Here is a 13,905-nt window from a genome sequence, read left to right on the forward strand (position 1 = left end):
ATTTTTTGTTTGTTCCATCTTTGAGAATTCTCCTCTCCCACTCTGTTTCCAGACATACTCTCCCTCTGAATGAGAATATGAGTTTGTTCTGCATTTTTACTTCTAAAAGTATACGATGTAAAGAGCAAATTTATGAAAGACCATCTTTTATTTTTTTCTCCCCTCTTAAAACTAGGTATCAAATCGTAGTGGAAATAGTTCAAGCAACCACAATCAGCAACTTTCCCCAAATGAAGAGACAGAAAGGTAAGCATGCATTCTGTTAAGAGTTTTAATATACTGAACATGATATCTGAATGTAAGACATGTACATAGCTGAGTCTGTGTGCACAGCTCCTGGACAGATTTTGAGAATGTGCCTTCCAACATTAGATTTTAATATTCCAGTTTTCACACTGTGACGGGTTGGATCTCTTGCTGAGCCAGACATGCCCATCTGCTCCAATACAGATCCAGGGTCTGAACTGCTTGCCCCAGAGCTGCAGACTTAACTGAAAGCAGCTTACAGAAGTGTTCTTGTCTTTAACACTCAGATGCCCAACTCCCAATGGGATCTAAAACTTAAATAAATCTGTTTTACCCAATATAAAGCTTATACAGGGTAAACTCATAAATTGTTCGCCCTCTATAACACTAATAGAGAGAGATGCACAGCTGTTTGCCCCCAAGTATGCAGCCAGTATTCATAACTTCGAATACAAAAATGATACATGCCTACAAATGGGATTAATAGATTCAGTAGATCATAACCTTTAGAGACATGTTACATGCCTATGTTGCATACAACACATTCTAGTTATGTTATATCACACACACACACACGTATTTCCATAAAGCCTTATGGGGGGCACCGACCATCACACACACACTTACCAAAGAAGTACTTAGTTTTGTTTTACTTGTTCAATTGTGATTAAAATTTATTTGCCAAAATCTTACTGTTTCATTGTAGACAAGGTTCAGAAAGTAAATAATATTTGTCCCTGGTATACCTACTCGTGTTCTTTTAAGGTTTTTGCAATGACATGGTATTTCACATGGTACAGTACAACCTCTTATATTACTGAATTTCATGTATTTGTTGGCTAATACTTGTCATTGCATAGCTGTTCAGAATTAACCCTCTAACCCAGTCTTATAAAAAAATTCTCCAGTATAAACTCCACTTGATACTCCCTTGCACTAATATTATTATGTAGGAGTTTGGGTTTCTCTGACCTAAATGACAGAGAGCACTGTGGGGTTGATCCTCATAAGCTTGCGAGAAAGGAGGACGTTTCGAAGACACATTCAAAATATGTTATGATTCATGAAACAGTGCCTCAGTCTCTGTGAAGGGGTAGGGACAGTGTAGCACAGAATGAAAGGTCAGGTGAAGGGGCCAAAGTTTACACAGTCTGATTCCGATTTTCCTGCAGGTTCTCATTAATATACTGTGATGACAGGCCTCAGTACAATAGCTACTTTCCACACACAAGAATACATATACAATAAAAGCTGGCTGTAAACTTGCCCTGCTAAGTGTTTCAAAAGAGGCAGCTCTCCCTATCCCCATCATTTTTCACCTTCATTTTTGCTGATAGATCAGAGAAAATTCCAGTTCTCAAGCTAGAATGACTGGGCCCATTCCCCATCATCTCTTCTAAATTTACTGAAATTGTGATCTTATCAGCGTTGAGGCTTGTACTATATGAGCAGTTAAATTAATATTGTCCTTTTCTTTTTATATGCTTCAATACACCCCTTCTCCAATTTTTAAAATACCTATTTTATTATCCTTTCAAGATATATGCTATATACATCTCAAAATATTTATATTCATGTACAATTTATGCTCCCACTTATGAGTATTTTATTTGACTTTGTTTCTTCTTCTCAATAAATGTTGATTTCTATGTCTACAAGAAATTGTGGTGATAGTAAAGATACTGGACACAGTTTTCATGTGGGCGTGGACATATATTTTTTAAAGTAACAGAAACAAAGAGTATTAGTTTATTTGTCCGTAATCTAATATGGAAGGGAGACTTCTAAAGTGTGTAGTGGAGATGTGTCTGAGTTTTCCTCCAGGCTTTTCAAATAAAATTCCAGTGTCATTAATTCTTGCATTTTTTTTATCATGAGTCTTGCAATATTTGGTTTCTCAGAATCCCAGGTGCTGGAATCAAAAGATTGCATGAGAAACTGTTTTCATTTAAAGAAAATTAATTTCTAGTTCTAATGCATGCAGAGGAAAGCCTTAAAAATGACTTGAATGCACCGTAAAGGTTCAGGAAACCCCCAACATTTATCATTAAACATTTTTTTTTCAAGCCAGTCTTGTGTGTTTTGGAGCCTGAATCATACTTTTGAATGCTTGAAGTTGGCACCCCTGAAATTCCTTTCTTTTATAACATAAAGTAGAGCTAAGTATCTGCTGATTGAGAACAAATTGCTTTACTGTAACAAAGCAAAAGGAAACCTGAAAATCAGTGTTAGGTTCACTGTCCATTAGAGATACAGAATATGTAATGTACTTCATATGAAAGGTTAATATACTGGAAAGAATTGTCCTCTTTCTTATTTTATTACTTTATAAAATAAACTCATGAGTCCATTAAAGAAATCAATTTTTCCAAGTGTATGGTTGCCTACGGTTGCCAGTATTAAGGAGCTCTGTGCTTTGTTGTGACAAGACTTGATTTATGGGACAATTTGTACAAAAATATTGTATCCCGAAATACTTAACAGAGATAGATACTATTAAAGTTTTTCAGATCAGATTAAAAAAAAACTAACAAACAAACTAGGGCTGTCAAGCGATTAAAAAAATTAATCAGGATTAATCACACAATTAAAAAAATTAATTGGGATTAATCATGCTGTTAATAATAGAATACCATTTATTTAAATATTTTTGATGTTTTCTGCATTTTCAAATACATTGATTTCAGTTACAACACAGAATACAAAGTGTACAGTGCTCACTTTTTATTTATTTTTTATTACAAATATGTGCACTTTAAAAATCAAAAGAAATAGTATTTTTCACTTCACCTAATATAAGTACTGTAGTGCAATCTCTTTATCATGAAAGTTGAACTTACAAATGTAGAATTAGGTACAAAAAAACTGTGTTAAAAAATAAAACAACGTAACTCTTTAGAGCCTGCAAGTCCACTCAGTCCTACTTCTTATTCAGCCAAAAGTTTTACATTGTTTTGTTTTTGAGTGCAGTTATGTAACAACAAAATTTCTACATTTGTAAGTTAAACATTCACAATAAAGAGATTGCACTACAGTATGTGTATTAGGTTTTCTTTCTTTTGTTTATCATTTTTGCAGTGTACGTATTTGTAATAAAAAATAATATAAAGTGAGCAGTGTACACTTGGTATTCTGTGTTGTAGTAGAAATCAGTATATTTGAAAATGTAGAAAAACATCCAAAACGTTAAAAAAATTTCAATTGGTATTCTGTTTTAATAGTGTGATTGAGACTGTGATTAATCACAGTCTTAATTTTTTTGAGTTAATTGTAGTTAATTGACAGCCCTAAAACAAACCCTAACTCCCCATATAAATGATGAGATTCAGGAATGTGGTTCCTGATAGGAGGAATGTACATAATTACCAAGTTGTAATTTTGCCTTAGCCAATGATCCTATTACTTTTCAGTTTATATAAATATATCTAATCTACAATTCTAGGGTCCCTTAATTGAAGAATTTACTGAAAATACCTATGCAAGTATTGTGGGTTAGAACAACAATGATAAACTAAATAATAATTAAAACTTCTAAGGCTATGTCTACACTACGAAATTATTTCCAATTTACAGCAGTTGATTTTTAGAAAGCAATTTTATACAGTCGATTGTGTGTGTAACCTCTAAGCGCATTAAGTCAGCAGAGTGCGTACAGAGTACCGTGGCTAGTGTCAACTTTCGGAGCATTGCACTGTGGGTAGCTATCCCACAGTTTCCGCAGTCTCTGCTGCCCATTGGAATTCTGGGTTGAGCTCCCAATGCCTGATGGGGCAAAAACATTGTTGCGGGTCGTTTTGGGTATATGTCATCAGTCGTCCCTCCCTCCATGAAAGCAAAGGCAGACAATTGTTTCGTGCCTTTTTTCCATGCAGACACCATACTGCTTTTAGCAGATGGTGCAGTAGGACAGCTAACTGCTTCCGCTGCAACTCTGCTCTCCTGGTGCCATGAATCGACCTCGCAGGTCCTCTCATTGTTCTTTATAAATATCTACTCTCGTGGCATCCTGTTGTCATCCACCGCTTCCGCTGCAACTCTGCTGTCCTGCTCATGTCTTGATAGCGAATTTCTCCATGTTATCTGTCATGGGCTCCCGGGAATGTGTGTTCTTCCTCGGGAAATGTGTGTGGTGCTAACTGTCATCCTCCACCGCTTCCGCTGCAACTCTGCTCTTCTGCAGATGCCATACCACAGCAAGCATGGAGCCTGATCAGCTCACTGCAGCTGTTGTGAGCATTGTATACACCTTGCGCATTATCCTGCAGTATGTGCAGAACCTGCAAAAGCAGGCAAGGAGGCGATGACAGTGCGATCACGATAGTGATGAGGACATGGACACAATTTGGACATCATGGTGGTAATGGGGCACTTAGGACAGAAGAATCCCATGCACTCTACATACTAGGGACCGAATGGCTAGGCAGCAGTTCTGTGGAAAAGGACCTAGGGGTTACAGTGGATGAGAAACTGGATATGAGTCAACAGTGTGCCCTTGTTGCCAAGAAGGCTAACGGCATTTTGGACTGTATAAGTAGGGGCATTGCCAGCAGATCGAGGGATGTGATCATTCCCCTCTATTTGACATTGGTGAGGCCTCATCTGGAGTACTGTGTCCAGTTTTGGGCCCCACACTACAAGAAGGATGTGGAAAAATTGGAAAGAGTCCAGCGGAGGGCAACAAAAATAATTAGAGGACTGGAGCACATGACTTATGAGGAGAGGCTGAGGGAACTGGGATTGTTTAGTCTGCAGAAGAGAAGAATGAGGGGGGATTTGATAGCTGCTTTCAACTACCTGAAAGGGGGTTCCAAAGAGGATGGATCTAGCGTCTTCTCAGTGGTACCTGATGACAGAACAAGGAGTAATGGTCTCAAGTTGCAGTGGGGGAGGTTTAGGTTGGATATTAGAAAAAACTTTTTCACTCAGAGAAAAACGTCAGTCAGGAAGCTCCTGGCTCTGTATTCACTCACAGCTCTTAACTTAGGTTCTGGTGGTGGTTTTAGTCCTGGCATCTGTGAACTCCTCTTCAGAAGACTGCTGCAGTCCTTATTGGAGATGGCTAGGTTTGCTTCTGCAGGAGTGCAGTTTCTTTGCTACTTTGGCAGCTGTAAAGGCAGAGGATTGGAACAACTAGCACCACATGACCAGCAAATGCTCCACAGACCAATCAGTTGCAAGTGTTTTGTTAATACATAATGGCAGACACTTTGCTAATACATGACAACCAGAAAGAAAAATTGATCAGCCTAGTTTAATTATGCAGCGGATTGAATAGCAAAAAGTAACAGACAACATAACAAATGAAAAATGGGCATTAGACTTTTAAAATTCTTTTGTTGTTAATTATCTGCTCTTAGTATCATTTGTTGCCTAGATAGCTTGGTGACAGGGTGGTTTTATTAAATAGCTACAGTACTGTAATTTTAAAAAGATCTTTATCCTGTCATTGTTCCTACTGCTCTAAGCAGTGAAACATGGTCTGTGATATTATTTCTTTTCAGTTTCACATTTCTTGAATCTTCTGGACCATAGGGGAAAATGTGTCATCAGTCTGAGATGTAGGAATACTTTGAGAGGTTCAGTGATTCACAGTAGTGATGCCTGTTATGGATGATTTAATTTCTATGGCCAGGAGAGTTATTTGTGGTAATCACTAACATTTAAGTGACAAGAAACCTAATGTAGCATCAAATGCTTTCTGAGGTGTTGACTTTTTATTTTTGCATCATGCAGCACACTGAATAGATGCTCTAGTTTTAAACACTTGCATTGCAGGTTATTTTCCTCATTTTCCCAAAGGATTGCAACTATGACTGTTGGAGGGGGAGTGCTTTTTTGCTCATCTTGTGTTTTGTATGCTGATTTTTGGACTATGCTCTTCTCCATTGCAGCTTGTTCTCAGGTCAAAGAATTCCCATCTTTCTACAGTTAGTATCGTTGTAAAACTCTCTCATCATTTTGTCTTTCGATAAGAAGTGATTGTTTATTGAGAAAGCATCAGGTCTATTTTGGTCACAAATTTAGGTTTAGTAAAATTCAGTTTTTAAAAAAAACCTGAGACTGGTATCAAGTATCAGAGGGGTAGCCGTGTTAGTCTGGATCTGTAAAAGCAGCGAAGAATCCTGTGGCACCTTATAGACTAACAGATGTTTTGGAGCATGAGCTTTCGTGAGTGAATACCCACTTCGTCGGATGCATGTAGTGGAAATTTCCAGGGGCAGGTATAAATATGCAAGCAAGCTAGAGATAACAAAGTTAGTTCAATCAGGGAGGATGAGGCCCTCTTCTAGCAGTTGAGGTGTGAAAACCAAGGGAGGAGAAACTGGTTTTGTAGTTGGCAAGCCATTCACAGTCTTCGTTTAATCCTGAGCTGATGGTGTCAAATTTGCAGATGAAGTGAAGCTCAGCAGTTTCTCTTTGAAGTCTGATCCTGAAGTTTTTTTGCTGCAGGATGGCCACCTTAAGGTCTGCTATAGTGTGGCCAGGGAGGTTGAAGTGTTCTCCTACAGGTTTTTGTATATTGCCATTCCTAATATCTGATTTGTATCCATTTATCCTTTTCCATAGAGACTGTCCAGTTTGGCCAATGTACATAGCAGAGGGGCATTGCTGGCATATGATGGCGTATATTACATTGGTGGATGTGCAGGTGAATGAACTGGTGATGGTGTGGCTGATCTGGTTAGGTCCTGTGATGGTGTCGCTGGTGTAGATATGTGGGCAGAGTTGGCATCGAGGTTTGTTGCATGGATTGGTTCCTGAGCTAGAGTTACTATGGTGCGGTGTGCAGTTACTGGTGAGAATGTTTCAGGTTGGCAGGTTGTCTGTGAGCGAGGACTGGTCTGCCACCCAAGGCCTGTGAAAGTGTGGGATCATTGTCCAGGATGGGTTGTAGATCCCTGATGATACGTTGGAGGAGTTTTAGCTGGGGACTGTATGTGAAGGCTAGTGGAGTCCTGTTGGTTTCTTTCTTGGGTTTGTCTTGCAGTAGGAGGCTTCTGGGTACACGTCTGGCTCTGTTGATCTGTTTCCTTATTTCCTCGTGCGGGTCTTGTAGTTTTGAGAATGCTTGGTGGAGATTTTGTAGGTGTTGGTCTCTGTCTGAGGGGTTAGAGCAGATGCGGTTGTACCTCAGTGCTTGGCTGTAGACAATGGATCGTGTAATGTGCCCGGGATGGAAGCTGGAGGCATGAAGGTAGGCATAGCGGTCGGCAGGTTTTTGGTATAGGGTGGTGTTAATGTGACCATCACTTATTTGTACCATGGTGTCTAGGAAGTGGACCTCCTGTGTAGATTGGTCCAGGCTGAGGTTGATGGTGGGGTGGAAGCTGTTGAAATCGTGGTGGAATTTTTCCAGAGTCTCCTTCCCATGGGTCCAGATGATGAAGATGTCATCACTGTAGCATAGGTGGAGAAGGGACGTGAGTGGATGAGAGCTGAGGAAGCATTATTCCAGGTTGGCCATAAAAATATTGGCATATTGTGGGACTATGCAAGTGCCCATAGCGGTGCCACTGATCTGGAGATATATATTGTCATCAAATTTGAAATAGTTGCGTGTGAGGATAAAGGCACAGAGCTCAGCAGCCAGTTGTTCTGTGGAATCATCAGGGATACTGTTCCTGACAGCTTGTGTTCCATCTGTGTGTGGGATGTTTGTATAGAAAGCCTCTGCCCCCATGGTGGCTAGGATGGTGTTTTCTGGAAGGTCACCAATGCATTGTAGTTTCCTTAGGAAATCAGTGGTGTCACGGAGATAGTGGGGTTGCTGGTGGCATAGGGTCTGAGTAGAGAGTCCACATATCCAGACAGTCCTTCAGTGAGAGTGCCAATGCCTGAGATGATGGGGTATCCAGGATTTCCGGGTTTGTGGATCCTGGGTAGTAGATAGAATAACCCTGGTCGGGGCTCTAAGGGTATGTTGATTTGTTCCAGTGTTAGTGTAGGGAGTGTCCTGAGTAGATGGTGTAGTTTCTTAGTGGGATCTGAAGGAAGTGGCCTGTAGAATTTGGTATTGGAGAGTTGTCTGGCGGCCTCCTTTTGGTAGTCAGACCTGTTCATGATGACAGCAGCACCTCCTTTATCAGCCTCTTTGATGATAATGTCAGGGTGGTTTCTGAGGCTGTGGATGGCATTGCATTCTGCATGACTTAGGTTATGAGGCAAGCAATGTTGTTTTTCCACAATTTCTGCCTGTGCACGTCGGCAGAAGCATTCAATGTATAGGTCCAGACTGTCATTTTGACCCTCAGGAGGAGTCCATGTGGAGTTGTTCTTCTTGTGCTGTTGGTGGGAGAGTACCTGTGTATCAGTGCGCTGTTCAGTGTTGTCCTGAAAGTATTCTTTGAGTTGGAGATGGCGAAAGTAGGCTTCCAGATCGCCGCAGAACTGTATCATTTTGGTGGGGGTGGCAGGGCAGAAAGAGAGTCCCCGGGACAGGACAGACTTTTCTTCTGGGCTGAGTGTGTAGTTGGATAGATTGACAATATTGCTGGGTGGGTTAGGGGTACCACGGTTGTGGCCCCATGAGACAGGTAGGAGTTTAGACAGCTTACAGTCCGTTTTTCTTTGTAGAGAGGTGAAGTGAGTAATGTAGATCTCCTGTCTTATTTTAGTGAAGTCCATTTGTATGGAAGTTTGGATATTAATGAGTCTCCAGGTTGGAGAGCTCTTTTTTGATGTTTTCTTGTTTGCTGTATAGGATGTTGATCAGGTGGTTCCTCAGTTTCTGTGATAGAGTATGGCATAATCTCTCACTGTAGTCTGTGTAGTATGTAGATAGCAGTGGATTTTTTACTATAGCAGACCTTAAGGTGCCCATCCTGCAGCAAGAAAACTTCAGGACCAGACTTCAAAGAGAAACTGCTGAGCTTCAGTTCATCTGCAAATTTGACACCATCAGCTCAGGATTAAACAAAGACTGTGAATGGCTTGCCAACTACAAAACCAGTTTCTCCTCCCTTGGTTTTCACACCTCAACTGCTAGAAGAGGGCCTCATCCTCCCTGATTGAACTAACCTCGTTATCTCTAGCTTGCTTGCATATATATATCTGCCCCTGGAAATTTCCACTACATGCATCCGACGAAGTGGGTATTCACCCACGAAAGCTCATGCTCCAAAACGTCCGTTAGTCTATAAGGTGCCATAGGATTCTTTGCTAAAACTGGTAGAAATATTTCTGTGAAATTCTGCTTCTTTCATTCTAATCCTAGCAGAAACAGTTTTTAAGATGATATATATTCCTCTGCAGTATTTTAACATAGGCATTGTAGCATTATGTAAGTGGGAGAGAACCAGAAACTGAAATTGACTAGAAACAGGCAAGAGACAAAAATAAAACTAACTTGTATATTTTCATTGTCCAAATTAGAAGAGAGATTCTGAAAGTAAAGATAGAGTAGAATTGCAAATAGTAAACTTTTCAATTGATTTCTGTTAATAATCTAATGGGTGGTTCATAATCTAAAAATGTGGTGGTGTTTTTTTAAAAGTACAACTCTTTTACTCTTCCAGTTCAGCATTTTTGTTCTGTTATTAATTATTATTATTGTAGTATTACATTAGTGCAAAGAGGCCCAAACCAGGACCTGGGGCACCCTTTTGCTAGATGGTGTACCAACCAATATGACAATACAATCCTTGTGCCAAATAGCTTACACTTAACTGGATCTCTACTTACAGTTTTTGCCAACAGCCCAGCAAGGCTCGTAGCATCACCCACCAATTTTCAGTTCCCTGCCTTCCACATGATTCTAGCATGAGCAGAAACATCCATCCTAGGAGGATTGGAAAAAACTCTCTCATTAGAACTTTTCAGACACTGCATTTTAATTGTCCAAAAGGCATCACAATTGACAAAATCACTTCCTTCCAAGCAAGGAGTGAGAAAGTGTGGCCTGAAAGGGAACTCTGCCCAAGAAATCCTTGGTGCAGAACTAGATTTCTCAGGGTGAGCATTCCCATCAAGTACACCTCCACCTTGAAATAATGCTGTCCTCGGAAGCCAAAAAATCTTACCGCATTATAGGTGAAACTGCATTATATTGAACTTGCTTTGATCCGCCAGAGTGCGCAGCCCCTCGCCCCCGAGCGCTGCTTTACTGTGTTATATCAGAATTCGTGTTATATTGGGTCTTGTTATATTGAGGTAGAGGTGTATAAAGATATTTGTATTTATAGGCAGAACTGAAGACTAATGGAGAAGCAGAACTGTTGCAACAGGACTGTTTGTGGGGAGAATTCTTAAACAACCAGCTATAAAAACATCTTTTAGACATAATTTACCCTGAAGCTCAGTCTTCAGTCTGACTTGAAGTATGTACTTTTTTTTTTAAAGCCAGTAGGTCAGCCTGTAATAATATCAGTACTCAGACAGCACTTTATATCTTCAGCACAGCATAGGCGCTATTGGATTTTAATTCTAACAAAACTCTAGCATGAACCCCTCTTTGTTTCTGTATCGGTGATAGGCTGTGCTCAGAGAACTATGGTTGTGCTGGAACAGGTACTACTCTCAACGCTGTATGTAGAGAGAGAATAGTTCCTGCAGGTCAGGGTTTGGGTTATAGTGCATCTGACCTAGGCATACCCAGTGTTGTTTCTAATTAACATTTCCAAAAGCAGTTTCACTGAATCTTCTCTTTCTTCCTGACTGAGATCTTCCAAACATGCTAGTGCTAATGGAGCTTGCTTTTCCACTGTTCAGTTGGACAGATGCCTGTCATTGGGCACCTGCTCACATAACTTCTGAGGAGAGGAGTTCTCACCCTGCTCCAGACAGAGGATATGCATGTTGGATACTCACTGGAGAATAGTGCAAACTCACTCCCTTCCAGAAGTTTGCCTTTATTGCTCACTTAAACAACAAAACTAATATTAGCCTAAGTTTTCTTCCCTACAGGACCTCTCTCTGTGTTTTCACTGGAGTTACTCCTATCACGTTAATCTAAGTGTCAGAAGATTCAATTAGCGTCCTGGAATTTGCCACCTTGTAGGGAATTGTACATCCTAAAAGCTATGTAAAAATCCAGAGTTTCACATTCACTTAATCCAGTATCCTGTCTTTGATTCTGACCTGTACCAGGTGCTTCAGGGGAAGGCGTAAGGATGCCTGTACTAAAAGTCATATGAAATCCTGGAATTGCATCTAAGCAGGTTTTCTTCCTAATCCCGGTCAACTACAGGTGGTGGTATTTACTGGAGCATGAATACTTATATTACTTTAATAAGTCTCGTGCTGCTGTAAAAATGCTTCTTGGCTATATAAATCTGTCCAATCCTTTCTTGAATCCCACTAAACTCTTGGCCTTCATTATGTCTTGTGGCAGTTAGTTTTACAGGTTGATTACACGTTAGGTCAGGGGTGGCCAACCTGAGCCTGAGAAGGAGCCAGAATTTACCAATGTACATTCCCAAAGAGCCACAGTAATATGTTTGCAGCTCCCCCTGCCCCACTCCCATCGCCTCCCATCCATTGGCAGCTCCGCTGATCAGCATCTTCCTCCTCCCTCCCTGCACCTCTTGATCAGCTGTTTTGTGGCGTACAGGTGGCTCAGAGGGGGAGGAGCGAGGGCATAGCAGGCTCGGGGGAGGAGGCAGGAAGGGGTGGAGTGGGGGCAGGGCCTGTGACAGAGCTAGGGGTTGAGCAGTGAGCACTCACCGACACATTGGAAAGTTGGCGCCTGTAGCTCTAGCCCCAGAGTTGGTGCCTATACAAGGAACCTCATATTAGTTTCTGAAGAGCGGCATGTGGCTCTGGAGTCACAGGTTGGCCACCCCTGCATTAGGTTTAAAATGTGAAAAATAGTGTTCCCACTTGTCAGTTTTAAATTTCCATCCCCATTCCCTTGTGAAATGTTTACTATGTATAGTGCCATTCTTGGAATCCTTGATTGGAAAATTCCCCTTAGGTTGTATAAGTATTTTCTATGATTAACCAACTAGTGGCAAGTGCTTATAAATAAGAGTAATTCTCTTCCTTAACCTCAAAGGAATTAGTTTTACCTTTATTTTAGCTGTTTTGTCATGGGCTTGTGAAAGAACCCTGTTTACTGTACTTTCCAACTTGAGGTCAATTGGCATTTTTGGGATTAAGCAAATACTTTTCTAGGCCCAGACAGGCTTTAAAAATGTAAAGTTCAGTCTCAGAGAGTTTACAGAGGTTTATGATGATCAGTAAATGCTTAAGTGAGGGTTAGTCACTGTTGACCTTCATCTTAAAATGTTAAGCAGTTTTTTTTGCCACTTATATATTTCAGCATGACATTAAGTAAGCACTGTGTGTGCTCAGCTCTAGAGGTTTTGCCAAAAATACATACAGTGCTGTGTGTATATGACACTTCCAGATTAGCCAGTTGGGTTAATACCCCAGAAGCTGCAGCGGATGATGTCAGTAACAAATCCACTACTTTCACAAAACACTGTTGTGAAAAGCAAGATTTTTTTTTCCTTTGACAATATAATCTAGTAGTTATACACAGACACACCTTTTCTTTATGCTATTTCTATCAAGAGGAGCAGATATTCATTAAACAGTAGAATGAAGTTTAGTTAATGTTTTTGTAAGAACTACATATCTAATTTTATCTGTCTTTATCTTGGTCTTTATATTGCATCCATTGCTGTGGTATCTGAGTGGTGGTATTAATTGTCCAGATTTTAGAACAATAATATTGTAAGTAAGGGAGAACACATAAGGAAATAACAGGAATGGTGTGAGTAAAGTCTGCTATTTGCTGACATAGCAGACTTGGACTTCTGTAAGGCGTTTGACTTAGGGCATATCAACACGAAGCCGCACTGCACGCTACAGGAGTGTGATTCCTGAAGTGCACTCACATGTTGCACACTGGCTGGTCCACGTAAACCCTGCTGGCATGAACTAAAAGTTCCCTAGTGGTGTTTTAATGTTTCCGCTGTTGGAAATGTTAATGGTAGGACTGACTGACTTCAAGAATAAAAAATAATTTTACCTGGGATGGGTAAGAAGACTGGGGAGGGTGAGGTGAGAGAGAGGGAAGAAGGAGGAAGTGCCTCATTGGAATGGCAGTAGTGCCTGGAGTAGTGTATGGGAGCACTTTTCTGTAGTAGCAGCAGGGGATCCTGGCACCTCAGCAGGGGAGGGAGTCTGGGATCAGAGCCCTGTGGTCCATCTGAAGGAGGCAGCAGCCAGAGGTGGCAGGGAGTGCCTCGAGGGTCCTGTCCCTGAACTGCCAGCCCTATACTGCTACCCCAACATTGGGCTGTCTCCACACACCCGGCTTCCTTGTGTGCCCAGGTACAGCTGTCAGCACCTCGTCCAGGTCTTTTCTTGGAGGTGTGGTACTGGCTGTGGCTATGCCTGCAAGCTGGGAGGGAGCAGGTGAGTGAGCTTCTCTCAGTGGGGTAGGAGAAGGAGGAGCTGCAGGCTCACACTAGGGTACTGGGGGGGCGGGGGGTAGGTGATCGTAGTCCAAGAAAGTGGAGGCCCAGGAGCACCTCCACAGCCACTTCAGGAACAGCAGAAGAGGTTCCTGAAGTGATGGGCTGATGCTGCAGCCAGCTGGTTCCCATGGCTAGTCTGGCTGAGCAATCTTCCCCTGGTTCCACCCAGGGAAGAGGAGGAAATTTTATGGCATCCCAGCCAATCTCCTTTTCTTAAAGTTGGTTGTTTGGTTTA

The 13,905-nt window shown here is 41.3% G+C and overlaps 1 protein-coding gene across 6 annotated transcripts in view; it reads left to right on the top strand.

Annotated features, from left to right (window-relative positions):
* SNX25 (sorting nexin 25) overlaps positions 1–13,905 on the top strand; it is a 157,999-nt gene that overhangs the window by 63,193 nt on the left and 80,901 nt on the right. For all 6 annotated transcript variants that reach the window (XM_050948375.1, XM_050948374.1, XM_050948372.1 and 3 more), the window contains exon 6: positions 176–246. In XM_050948375.1, coding sequence (XP_050804332.1) covers positions 176–246 — 71 coding nt within the window. The remainder of the gene's footprint in view (positions 1–175; positions 247–13,905) is intronic.

The sequence above is a fragment of the Gopherus flavomarginatus genome, chromosome 3 (genome assembly GCF_025201925.1).
Source record: "Gopherus flavomarginatus isolate rGopFla2 chromosome 3, rGopFla2.mat.asm, whole genome shotgun sequence".
Lineage (NCBI taxonomy): Eukaryota > Metazoa > Chordata > Testudines > Testudinidae > Gopherus > Gopherus flavomarginatus.